The sequence below is a fragment of the Boleophthalmus pectinirostris genome, unplaced genomic scaffold (genome assembly GCF_026225935.1).
Source record: "Boleophthalmus pectinirostris isolate CB_2022bp ecotype Guang Dong unplaced genomic scaffold, ASM2622593v1 HiC_scaffold_12, whole genome shotgun sequence".
Taxonomy (NCBI): Eukaryota; Metazoa; Chordata; class Actinopteri; order Gobiiformes; family Gobiidae; genus Boleophthalmus; species Boleophthalmus pectinirostris.
Genome location: NW_026571018.1, coordinates 15725437 through 15739609, shown reverse-complemented (window position 1 = coordinate 15739609; position 14173 = coordinate 15725437). Strand labels below are relative to the sequence as shown.

At 40.0% G+C, this 14173-nt stretch overlaps 1 protein-coding gene across 2 annotated transcripts in view; it reads right to left on the bottom strand.

Moving 5' to 3' along the window:
- Positions 1 to 6698, bottom strand: part of alcama (activated leukocyte cell adhesion molecule a) — a 252649-nt gene extending 245951 nt beyond the window's left edge. Inside the window, exon 1 of one of the 2 annotated variants that reach the window (XM_055148331.1) lies at positions 6368 to 6698. In XM_055148331.1, coding sequence (XP_055004306.1) covers positions 6368 to 6425 — 58 coding nt within the window. In that variant the 5' untranslated portion in view covers positions 6426 to 6698. The remainder of the gene's footprint in view (positions 1 to 6367) is intronic. The other variant, XM_020934550.2, reaches the window with a different exon arrangement.
- Between the last annotated feature and the right edge of the window lie 7475 nt (positions 6699 to 14173).

Here is a 14173-nt window from a genome sequence, read left to right as displayed (position 1 = left end):
ATCACAATATATCGAATTACAAGTTCCTTTGGTTAAATGCATTTTTATAGTAGCAATAGCCCATAAACACTGGGAACTACATATCCCATGATTAATTTCAGCACAGACAACATGAAGTTATGTTTTTAATTTGAATTCTTGGACTTAATTCACTATGGACATAATTCACACCAAAATCTTGTCAGGGTATTTTAAAAGAAAAAAAGTGTGCTGTTTACAATTATATCAATTTCTCCAAAATATCATGATAATATCGTACCGAGAGATATCGTTACATCCCTAGTAAACAGCATTATCATAAAAGGCAGATTAAACTGTCACGTCAGTCCCAAAACTCCAGCTAACTGACCCCATGCTCTCTCCTTTCTTGTTGTGGTGCACATAAATGCTTATAATCATGATAAATAATGAATCAACTAAATGACTAAAGGTCTACAGCTCTAACAATGACACCCACTCAAAGAAAAGTTTGAAATAAAGTGACACCAGTTTAAATAATTAAGATCAGTCGGGAACAACTGGTAGCAATTGTATACCAATATTTTGCATATTCAAATTAGGTCCACAGAGTTAGGTAAATCAGTGTCGTTGCGGTATCTAACAGACGCAAGACCAGCCCACAAGCCTATGTAAACCAGGAAGCTCTCTGTGACACTCCCCAACAAAAAGCGATGTAACTTTTTGGATTGGTTGGCGGTCCGTCACCTGCTCTTTTCTATGAATATGTCACTGCTCTGTCTGAAATGTACCACAGTATGACATTAAACAGCTCTATCTTACATTTATTAAATTACAGGTGGTTTTATAGCTCAAAAATACCTAAAAAAAAAAACAGGGATTCTGATTGTGAATAGGTCACCTCTCCATAAATCTGACCTGTAATTTGATCTAGTTTGGGCTCCATGAAGATAGAAAGGTTTAATATCATACTGTGAAACATTCCAGACACAGCAATAACAATATTAGCAATAACAGCACCAGAAAAGTTACACAATGCATCTTTAAAGTCAAGTCTTCAGAAGGATATAGTGATCAAAGCTTGAATCGCTGTGACGACTGTATATCCGACACTTAATTCTTTCAAAATAATGCCACCTCTTGGGACTTGCCATTATTCTCGGCCCAGAGCAAACACTGTCAACTTTAACCCCCTTTACATGACCCAGGTGAATTATGGGACGTTTACGGGACATGCCTGAGCTGGGAGGGGGAGTGGGCAACAAAAGTCTGTGAACAGCGGATCAAACCAGAACCATCTGAGAGAAAGATTTAGATGGTGCTTCAAACAGACTTCGACCTTTCATAAATCGCGCTACTGGGGGTTGTGGATAGAAAGCTGACCCCCCAAAGCCCCTTCTTTGGACCCTCTCATATTTCAATATTCTTTAGCCTTTACCTTTGCACCCCCCCATCGAGGTATTTCCCCTGCAGAAAAGTGACGATCGAGGCTACATGTCAGGGCAGAGGGAGGCAGCATACAAGCTATACTCGTCCCCTTAAGCTACAGAAAGTGCATACCTTACACATTATCCAGTCTGGGTGACCTGTTTTATAGCTTTAAGTTATGGTGCGTTCACTCAGATGTAGGGTGGGCTTGATTAAAGGGGTGGTGCCTGGTTTCTTTTTTTTCATGAGAAAATTAAAATGAGTAAAGTAAATTTCTTTAAATGAGTAAAGTAAATTTGTTTTATCCCAGTATAGAGATATTGTAAAAGCAAGTTCTGTAAGTTCAAAATGAGGCCATTGTACGTATGCTGTTTGTGTTTAATTATAAACTGTTTTATTATCCGTGAACCAGCAAGTGTATTGTTGGCATACTAGTTGTTGTTGTTAGCATTACCTGGCCTTGTGGAAAGCATTTATAAACTTATTGCATGAATTACGTTTACACTCAAACAAATCACAGTATCACCATATTGGAAACGATTTGCGGCCCGACATGATCCACACAGTAACCCGAAACCACCTGAAACGCTAGTCACATGACATGATTAGGCTGGCGTCACGACTTTACAACGTCATGTGGGCAGTAAAAACAAGCAAAGGAGCACCGTGTCTGAAGTTGTAGCAGCGATTTCAAGCCGAGGAACATGGCAAGCATGAAAACAGTCTTTTCTTCTAGCAAGTAGCTCTGTTTCTCGTTTGTCTAGGGTTTGTTTAAGCTGTTTTCTGCAATAGCGTCACATGACCGATGTCACAAACCCAGTGAATCAGGAAGGTGCAAGTCACAGTGACGTGGTTCAATAATTACAGCAACTAGAGCTCCTACGTCAGCGTATCAGCGTTTTCAGGAGTCCACACAATGCCAGATCAGACCCGTACTCGTAGATGAATTCATGGGAGCTGGCGACACCAGATCGTGTGAATGAACACTGCATCCACAACAAAAATTACTCGAATGCATACTAGTACTAGTGTGGATGGGGCCTAAGTAGGATGGTCTGAATGCATAACGTAAGTGGGGAATAACTTTGGACCACTGCAGAACATTTAAAAACAACTTATTCTGTTTTTCACATTTTTAAGACAGTAAAAATAATAAATAATAACATTTATAAAAATCCACATCTAAGAGTCTGCCAGAAAGCCAGAAAGTTAGCTAAAAAAAATTATACAGGTATAGTGTCCAATTAAACAGTTGAAATTCAAATGAATACAGACTTTAACTAGTTTTTCCATTCACAGCACCAAATAATATCCCCGACAACCATAAAATCAGAATAATCATAACACTAAAATTTAACAGTCCCTCCCTTGGCACAGGGGGAGTAGAGGCGCTATCCTCCTTAGGCATTCTTGCACTTAGGTCCATTTCAAAGCGCATGTGTGTGGAATATAATTACAGGCTAGCTGCTATGAGTTATAATGCGCCAGGCAAGGATCAAAGCCGTACACCAAAGGGCCAGGTAGAGTAACGCGCCTGGGAGAGGAGGTCTGTGATGGGAATGGTTAACAGGGGAAATGTTCTGTCCATTCAGATGAAGAGATGAGTGCTGTGTTTTGATCTGGTGTGGTATTAACTAGCAGCTGGTTAATGTTCAATTATGCGTCATTTGATTTATTGAGACGAATGCATTAGGGACGGCCAGTGGGAGCGTCAGAGTTCTTATGGGGTTAAACAGGCGGGTCTGTGCTGATATCATTAAGTACTTATTGCTCTGTGGTTTTATTACAGGTTTTTTAGCTTGACGTTTCAAATTACAGATGAGTAGTACACACCTCATAGTCCTAACTGTTAAGTAATCCTCTGTTAAAATGTCTATAGATAGTCGTAGACGGTGATTAATTTTGTTTTATTTAAAGTGCACTGTGTAACATTCTGGTGGAGGATATGCCATGTGTTATTTCTTTGCAGGGAATGTTAAAGAGTATGGCATAGCAAAACTTATCTATTGCCATGGAGACAAGCAGGTGACACCACCAGGTCAAGTTACAGGTCAGATCTGTGAGGATATGCCAAAATAATGCAGAGATTTCAAGGTATTTTCCCATTAAAATACTTCTAAATTGTAATGTCATTCTGGGCAAACCCCCCCCTCCCAACACATCACCGTGTTACCGTCTATTGTTTTGAAAATGCTACATGCGTCAAATCATTAACATGTTTAATAAGTTTCACTTTCATTTTGGAGCTCTGAGTCCGCCTTCAGAGCACAGTCGCAGCACAGCCAAGGTGCATCCTGCTAATGAAATCTTACAGCTCACCATAAGGAGGGTTCCTATAGGGCACAGAAGAGATCGGTAAATTACTCAAGCAGGCATGAATGACATCTAAATCCTCTTCAGGCATGTTTTTGATGAGGGAACAACGTTATAACAAGGTAGAAAGCTATGAAAAAATCAATTTTGCATAATATCCTTTTAACAAATACCTAAATATGAAACTCTAAATATGAAAGCAATATGTTTGAATCGAAACCTTGCAGAGTGACTGAAATGAAAATTAAAGTGAAATATGACATCCAGCTGTCTCGAGATGGTAGATCCCCAAAGAGTCTGAACCTAAACACGCCGGTGAAAATCCAGTCTTAAATCCGTGTCACTTTCCGTTCCACTTAGTTTGAGTTATCCATTTTGTTCTGCCACTTAATGCCACTTTAAAGCAGAACATGAGAGCCACGTTTTGTGACCTGCCATTCAATATAAGGAACATGAAATAACATTTGACAGCAGTGGCTCACAAAATGTGTTTCTAATCAAGCTGTGGTGTTGTGTGGTGGATCATGTCTCAGGCTAGGGGAACATGGAGAGGGCGTCTTTGAGGAGATGACAAAGAAGTCTGATTGGAGTCCCACATGTCTGAACTTGCTTAAGTGGGTCTGGGTTACTCTGTGCTACTTACTACAAGAGACACAATGAAAAGCATGTCTAGTTACTCAGTCAGATCCTAGAACAAATCATTACAGGGACAATCCAATCATTACAAAGACAATAGAGAAATGACAGCTGATCTAAAAAAGTCCCACCCTGGTCTTAAGTCCTGTTAGCACCACAGGGGATCAATCTGAATTATGTTAAGTGCTTTTAATTGTACCAAACTTCAGAGTGTGTGCTACGGCTTTTCTTCAAATGTCATTCCCTGTCACTAATGATGACTTTGTCTAACAGTGTTTACTATGCACCTCTCTCTCTGTTAACAGCCCATTTGTGCTGTATCCTTCACATCTGCACTGGCAGCATACCACGCTAAAGTCACCCTGAAACGCCTCCTGTGGTTTCAAACTTCTAAGTTTCCAACTGGCTTTGAAAGTCCTCACTCTTTGATGTGTGGAATGCTACAGATCAAGCTGGAAACTGACTTGGGCTGCTATCTGCGCTGGTGCTATCTGTCATTATGTTCAGGATAAATATGGATTTCATCATGAATGAAATGTGACCAGAGATACAAAAAAGTGTCCCCCTCTTTGCCTCCGTGAAGTCAGTGGAGCGGAGCCGGTTCAGATCAGATCAAGTGATGGAGATGGAGCCCCTGGCCGTCCAGCTATGCCACCAATCACCCCCTGCGCTCCGCCCACTGTCCCCCACAGACAGAACGCCCACTGCCCCACACATACACTACGCCCAGCCCCCCACCCCTTCCCTCCTCCCCCCCCACACACACACACACACACACACACACACACGCACATACACTACGCCCAATGCCCCTCACACACACACACCAAGGCAGTGGCCAGACAGGCTGCCTGCCCTCCAGCCGCCTGACAAAGAGCAGCTCTGTGAATGCCAAGAGATGGCCACTGACACAACACAACTCATGAGATAAGGGCAGAGAGAAAAAAACATTTATTCTCACTTATCCAGGGTAAGTGACACTGGCCGCTGTCACGGTGCCAGTCCGGGTGATACTTTGAGATGCTTTTAGGAGCATGCTCCTTGTTTTTCCACCAAGAAAAGACATTCGCTATCAGCCTTTGAAATTAGACAGGCTGAGGCTGAGGGCTGCGTCCCAAAATAGGAGTTAGACAGCCCCAGGAGCTTTGAATACAGTTCCCATACAGACACAGAATTATCAGTGACATTACAAACATACCAGGCTATTCTTATTAGATGTGTGGGAAAAGATTAGTGCTACAAGTCCAACTCATTTGTGTGTTAGCCAAGAGTCACATAAAGACAAAAGCCATTAACTGTGTGTGGCATTCTTCTCCTGGTCTTTTTAAACACTGCCAATAATAAACAGGCTGCACAAACCAAGCCACGCTCTAGACACACAAACAGAGGCTTGGATTACACGTGGATCTAAACAACCACATCCACTAATTACAAACAAATGATCTGATAGCAGCGACCACATCTTCACCCCGGGGTTCACATTCAGCACCATGACACCGCATTACCGCTCCACGGGAGAAGGGAGAGGAGGAGGGGGCTCTGTTTGTTTGGTCAGAGACGGTCAGGGAGTGGGCTTTATTAAAGTCATTACCCCCGGGGCTGCGCAGCCTGAGCACACCTGCATGTCGTTTACCTGTTTATTTACAGTCTAGTGCGTAAGGTTGACGCGGGCAAAATGCTCCAAAACTCGTGGCTGGAGGCTATAAAACTCATCAAAAACGAGTTTTTTTCCCTTTGGGATATTTATACCCTGACAAACTGCCAAACCTTTCAGTAAATATGAGCTGTATTGTCTATGAAAAAATAAGTCATTGATCAGCTATAGTCTAAAACAGCAGAAGCGCAGTCAGGGATATCCATCACTGTAACAATGTCAAAGCGATAACTTCAGGTGCAAGTTATTCGCTGCCACGGAGTTCCTCGCCGGAGTAGCCATAGAAAAGAAATAAAATACGGAAATCTACTCATTGCCTCTTTAAATGCACACTTTGGTGACCTGAGTTCGGCAGCATATTATAAGAACGAGTCTTACCTTGAAGAAGCGTCCCAGCGCACACGGAAAACAGCAACAGGAAAGCAGCCGACTCCATCCTTGGAAAGTAGACTCAAGGTCCAGGGAAAACCTCTGGCGACAGACGGTGATTTGAAGTCGGAGTGAGGAGATCAAATAGCCTAGAGCCCGGAGATATGTCACTGTAGCGGTGAAGGCGGCGTGGAAAGTCCGAAAGGGAACCCCGAGTAGTGGTGTTGTCAGCCGCGGAGCGCAGGTGAAATAGAGAGTATGGAGCGGAGCGCCAGGATAGAGCGCGAGAGGAGGGAGGAGGAGGAACCAGCAGAACCAGCAGCTCATACACGGGGCTTTTGGCCTGAAACAATGCCCTCTGCAGGCGCTGGGGGAAACAGAAACAACGTGTCAGTAAGTTTTGCGCGGGGCTACAAATAAAGTGACCACTGAACTCTCTTTAAGTTATTCTACAAAACAAGCTCCCAATACCTCGTCCTACTTATTAGAACAATACCCTACTTTTTATTGACGCCACGTGAGTTATTAAAAGTGAGATTTAGATGTTTTATTTCGGGGTTTTTTCCCCTCCACCCTCACCCTCTTTTTCTACTTATCGAGGTAGCCACCCTATCAGCAAATAACCTTACAGTGACTCTAACAATAGAGTTCACAACTATCGGTCATCTGGTAAATCTATAAATGGAAGAGGAAGAGAAAATTCCACTTAATCAGATTACTCACCACGACTGTCACAAGAATCAACAGTAAGGGCAAACAAATTGTAAGTAATGAAGGCTAACCGAATTAATCACACAGTCAGCAATGTGGTCACACTGGTACAACCACCTAACGCGCAATAGCTTTATTTTTCCCAGGAAACCATTAATCAAGCGCAAACACGCGTTAAATATTTCTTCAATGACTAAGAAAAGTGGACAACTAGATAAGTGGTGTGTCTGCACAGTAACACTAAATTATCTGAGTAATTATGCACCTGTTAGCGTGTTATTATTCTTTTTTTTATGGGTGGTCATTTACGCAGAAAACGTGGCCCAATTCCCGGAAGCGCCTCGGTGAAATGGTACGAGCGCATGTATTTGTGGTTAATGTTAAGCAGATCCCTCCTGAGACTGAAAGGAAATGTATCTGGTTTTGTTCATGACTCAAGAAGATAAGAACAAATTGGTGTTTTCCCGCCAGCAATCTTGTTAAGTAACTTTTTATTGGTCTACATGACGGCTGCGGAGGCTTACGAAAGTGTATATTTAGTATATTCAAGGGACTATATTACGCTATTTTCTGATCTAGGCCTACGTTACAATGTTTCAGCATCGAAAACATGCCTGGAGTTGCGTTTTGTTTCGCTCACACTCCCACCTTGTGATGTCATGTGGTAATTCAGAAAGTGCTCCACTGTGTTTTTAAACTTCATACACCTTCTCTAGAAACATTTGGATGATTTCAGCCTCGGAATTGCAACAATGGACAGAGCATTTTGAGTTTTGGAGATGTAGACAGTAGAGGTGTAACGATATCCAAGTCTCACAATGCGATATCATCACGGTATGAACCTCACGGTACGATATTTATTGCAATATTGTGGGAAAGCTCACGATATGGTGGGGAGGCTCACGATTAGAGATGTAACAATATTCAAATCTCTCAGTACAATATTTTCACAATATACATCTCATGGTACAATATTTATTTGCGATATTTTGTGGAGGCTAACAAAAAAATCCCTTAACAAGACTTAATCCAAAGAACTAAGACTTAAAAGTGCTTAGAACTGTTATTTCTTCTTGTATTCTGCACTGAAATGGAGCAAAGGATCATGGTCTATGTAGTTCCCTCTGTGTGCTTTTATCTGTTGCTACACCATAACTCTTCATTTAAGCAAAGACACTTGTAATTCGATATATTGTGATGATCCACGATATTATTGTGCGAACTTTGACGATACGATCACAATATTTTGGTTATTGTTACATCCCCTAGTAGACAGACTAAAATAATAAATCAGGATTACTCAAACATGTGTGAATGGAACAAAACACAACTCCGGTTACGTTTTTGATGAGGTAACAACATTATAATATGACTTAACTGTCACAAGAATCAATTTTGTGTAATGTAAACCCCTTAATATACAAATATAATGTTGTAAATACATAGTCCACGATACAGGTTTATATGAATTTGAATTTATTTGTTTGGAGGATAAGCCCCTTGAGATGTGTCACCATCTCGTTTTCAAGGGGGTCCTTGTATTATACGAGTTTCTGCGCCCCTGGTATTGCAGTAGGTTATGGTGTAGTGTAGTAAATACCTTTCATAAGGCTATATCAAGCTCTGAAAATTGTTCAATACACTATAAATGGTCTTGGCTATTGGCGCACTCAAGAGGTTATTCTTTAGTGAAACACACAGTAACTTAAGCCTAGAAGAAATACTGCTATAACCTAAAAGCAGTAGCTCTTGCTGTGGTAGCACTAGCCTTTTTAATGCAATAGTTTCGATATTATCAAAAGGATTTATGAATTCGGTGTATATGGATACTGAAGAAGTAGTTCTGTTTAGTATACTGGGTGTTTTCAAAAATATATCTTTTATGAATCCTTATAAACCATACTTATGAGCAGAAAGTGAAGAATGTGTGAAGTTAAATCAATGTCCAATACACATTTCATTGCTGATATTTCCCATATATCTCTACAGACTACCGAGTGCCAATCACTTTAAGTACTGACTGTTTTTATATTTAAACAGGCCTGCAGTATGGAGCCGGTAATCATTCAGCCTCACTCAAGGACACTTGATCTGTATGGAGCTCTGCAGGAGTCTTGACCTAAACTCATCCAGCTGTTGGAGTGTGGTTGGTATAGAAGTCAGGTAAGTAAAGCAAAATGAGCAAACATAGAGTTAATTTAGACATGTATATTATTAATTGCATTACGTTGTCCCATGGTCAGAGAAAATACCAATGGTTAGCTGTTGTGCATATGTTTCAGATTAATCTCAAATTTTGGCTTAATTTTGTTGAATAATACTTGTTGTAAATGTAAATTATAGTTTGCAACAACCAAGAAGCAATTTGCAGAGAAAAGTTGAAAAACGTGTTGAAATTTACAGAAAGTAGAGAGTTCTATTTTAGAGATACTGATAAAATAGTGTTAGGGAGATTTCTGTTCAAAAGTTCGGCACAATTTTTACTTACAAACCTTTTTTTTTTTTTTACTTGTAATTTTATTTCTGCAAAATAAAGGTATACAGTATGGTGGCTAGGGATCAGTTATGGAATTCTCCAAATGGGAAGTAAAATTTAATACCTAAAAAATGGCCAAATTGGGAAAAGAAGAAGAAGTAAAATCTAAAACATAATGATCTTAATTGTGTTTTAGTGAAATATGTTCTGTCATAGGCACTTTAATACTGCATAATAACGTTAATACTGCATAATGCAAGTAGTCCGGCAACAGTTTGGCTTAAATCACATTCAATATCACTGCTCAGCGGCCATCCCCAACAAACTGCTGTGAGTAGGAAGTAGGAACTAGCTTCATTTAAAATGCTGAAATAACTTATATTTTAGACATTTATAGACAGTTAACAGACTTTTCAAATTCACAGGTGAGACATTTCAGCTTGTAACATGGTATAAGCACATTAAACAACTCGGAGTCATGCATTATGCAGTTTTAACTTGAAGTGCGGCTCCTCAGTGTTTAATGCTTACTTAGGGATGCACAATTTTGGAAATAAATCTAATTGCTTTTTTCAGAGAGAGAGAAAAAAGACAGAATACTTAGTTCTTTACAGAAAACATTCTATTATATAAATAATTGCAGCTTTTGTGATTTGATACACACCAACTCAAACTGCAGTTTTGATGTCTTTTGAAAGTATATTGTGCAATCCTATTATTAAGAAATATTACAGTCAGCTATGACCTTTGCATTGTAAAGCACCCTCCAATAATGAACACTTGTAATTAGCCATGAGTAGCCCTAGATCCAATTTCACAAAGTAGTAATGACATAATCTTTTGTGCCATTTGACATAACCAGCACTGCAGCAAACACACTGAAATAAAGGTGCATTATGTAACATGTCTGGTGGAGGATCTGCCACCTTTTCACTATGGAGATGTTATTACTTTGCCTTGAATATTCCAGAGTATGGCTTTAAATGTATCTATCCTCCCTAGTGATAAACAAGGTATGCCATTTAAACAAGTCACAGGTAAAATCTGTAGAGAGAAAGTCCTACTCGCAGTAAAGATGTGAATTTTTCAATGTCTTTTTTTTAGCAACAAAAACACCCAGAATTGAATAAATGTTATTGTGATCCATATAATGCTCTACTATGGAACATCCCCGGCAAAGCAACAGCATCATAGCAGCCCCCCCAACAGAAAAGTTACACAACACATCTTTAATCCTACAGCTGTATTTTCAACAAGTTTGTCCAAATTAAGTCAAAATAAAGGTGAACTTTGAAAAGGGTATCTGCTACTGTCCAGGTCACTCTGTGGGTAGCCTGCTGCGGTGACTGTAAACAAGCCCGACCAGCAAAGGTGGCTCTAACCTGGAGAAAAAAATACAGCTATAAAGCAGACTGACCAGCAATGACCTAGAGAGAGACGTCACACAGGCAGGAAGTTCATATAAGAGGCCAGTCAGGTGATCATTATCCCGGTATCCCAGCGAGGGCCTCTGCTGGACAGGTAGTGCATAACTGGTACTGCATGAAAAATGACACAGAATTCAGGAGGGAGTATTACGTTTCACCAACCCCCAGACAGAAATTTTAATAATTATCATGACGCCAGACTTTATCAACGTCCAGATAACAGATAACACACACAAAGTAAAAATGAAAATAATACGAGTGGAAGAACTGAATGGAGGAGAGAAAGAGAGAGAGAGCAGGTGCCATGGTTGGTGAAGCGGAAAAAACAAATCTGATAAATCGGCGACTGGCAGCAAAACAAATGAGATACACACTAAGTTTCAATGAATGTTCAGCTCAACGAATATTGTTCAAAAAAAGGAACGCAGATGCTAGAACAAGGATCACTGTTTAGTGCATGAAACTGTGAATACAATACAATTATGGTGACCTAGTGTTGTCACAATACTAACATTTAAGCTTGATTTTGATACTAAGGAAAAGGCTCAATACTCGATAGCGATTCTGAAGAAAAGTAGGTTCCATAGTGGTCCATGGGCGTAAACTAGTCTATGTGCTCTTATATTTGTACTGATACAGCTCAAGATCATTCTAAAACTATTCAGATAAGGTTAATTTCTGTCCTGTGAAAGCAACAGTTTTATGAGGATCTAGTTTCAACACTAGTTTTAGTATCGATTAGTGATTTTCAGTACTATTGGCAACCCTAGTGTGGTTAGTGTAAAACATGTGGCATCTATTTTCATACTTGTTCATTCAGTCTTATGTTTCTTCTTGTTCTTTATTTATACTTGAAGTTATTACGAAAGTTATATTAAAACGCGCATTGTTTGTTTTCGACCCCCCTGGTAGTTTCTGGTCCTATTGTAAGGGGCCCAGCTATAGACTGTTTAGACTGTGCACAATGCAAACTAATGAAGGAGTTGAGTGATGATTTTTACTTTAAATGAAAACCCCTAGCAGAGAGCTTTAATTAAAAGTCTGCAGTCCGCATTCACCACACTACGGGGTATCAAGAGTGTATTAATATATCTATGTGTAATGAATGTACTAAATTACAGCAGTGTGTTTTCACAAGGTAAGGGCCAAGTAATGTACATGCAAGAGGGAATGATCAGAGTGCCTCCTACTGGGCGAATAAGGAATTACCTAAGAAACAAATGGAACAAACAGAAACTAGACCTGTGACGGTAATCACTAAATGTATTTATCATTCAAAAACAAGACATAGAACAATATTTCAAGGTTCAGTAGTTATGCTTTGTCATTTTTTGTAGTAGGCTTGAATAAATTAGACTTTATTTTGAAGGGACAAAGCACAGAGATTATTATGAGTCATAGTATAACCTCAGTGACTTAGCAAACAGAACAGCTAAATAAACTGTAAATGACATAGGAAATGCCATTGAATGTTATTAATAATGACAGCTCTATCGGTTTGAGTTCATTTGTTTGCTTTATTTAGAGGAACAATGTACAGAGATTATTAAAGAATAACTTCTTTGACTCTAAATCAACAACAATAATTTCTATATTAACTGATCTTTCAATATATGAAAGTTAGAACAATATTTTTGGGGGTCAGTGTGTACAATTTCTTTGCACTACTGGGAAATTCTTGGTTATTTTTTGGCTGCACGGTAAGATTTAAGCCATAAAAGTTTGAATTTATAACCTGTATGCATCAAGACAGATGCAAATTAAGTATTATAGTGTTTCATTGTGCTGTTTATTTATTGCAGCTCACATTTTTTTAACAAAATTGTAGATTTACAATAGTTTTTGTGGTTTAAATCTGCTCTTGGGTTTTTTTTTTTTTCAATCTTTTATTGTCTATATTTGACAGGCCGATATGACTCTGCTTATTTAGCAAACAAAACAGCTAAATAAAGTGGAAATAGTATAGGAAATGGCATTGAATGTTGTGCTAATATTGACAGCTCTATCAGTTTGGGGTCACTTGTTTGTTGTTCATGGGGAGTGTGCGTGCGTGTTGTGTGTGTGTGCATGTGTGTGTGTGGATAGTGCTAGTGCTCCTTATTCACTTTGAAGGCCTGCTGCTGCCCTGGTGCTTCCAGAGCCGGTTCAAAGGCAGGATGGATCTCTAGTCATCTTTTCATAACAACCACCCAACGTCACTCTCTCTGCTTTTACCTTTCCTCTCTCTGTCACTGTCTCCGTCTCTCTCTTTCGCCTTTGACTCCCCCACTCACATCATGTAACCCCCCTCTCTGTCTGTCTCTCCTGTCTTTTTCCTTTAACTCCATCTGTCTCTCTATCCCTCTCTATTTATCTTACTCTCTTTTGCACCCCTCACTCCCTCTCTGTCTTCTCTACTGTCTCTCTCTCTCCTTTGGCCCCCCTCTGTCTTTGTCTTTGTCTCTCTTTCTATTCTTTGACCCCCATGTGTCTCTCTCTCTATTTATCTCTCTTCTTTGCACCCTCTCACTCTCTCCTTTTCCCCATTCTCCCCATTCTCTCTTCTTCTTTTTTTGCTCTTCTATCTCACTCTCTCTCTTTTTCTCTTTCACACTCTCTGTCTTTCTCAGTAACAGAGCGCCGTGCTGATGGAGGTTCCCTTTGAATTCACGGTGCCTTTTTCAGCAGAAGCCAAAAAAAGAACTTCCATCTTATTATTCTCAAGTCAAACAAAGCTGGTCGTGTGGATGAAAGTAAACTCAAAACAACACGAGGCGGTGCGAGGACAGTCTGGTATAAGCAGTGATGGAGGAACAGCTGTACATACATTTACACACTGTCTGAATGGCTTAAGCAGATGTAGAGCTGTGGGTGCTGGTGTTTTTCGTCTGGAGACCCTTAAAACTCTCATCACACTTCCCCGTACCCCTAACTCATGTAATGCTGATTAAAGGTGCATTGTGCAACTTTTCTGGTGGAGGGTCTGTCAAATGCTCGTTTCCGTGGAGATGTTATTGCTTTGTTTGGAATGTTTTTTTCACAGTAGGGAGACCGACTATCTTCATGGAGACCAAACCAGACCAAGTTACATGTCAGATATGTGGAGAGGCGACCCCACTCACAGTCAGAATGCCTGTTTTTGTAGGTATTTTTGAGCTGTTAAACCACATGTAATTGAATAAATGTAAAGTAGAGCTGTTTAATGTCACACTGTGGAACATT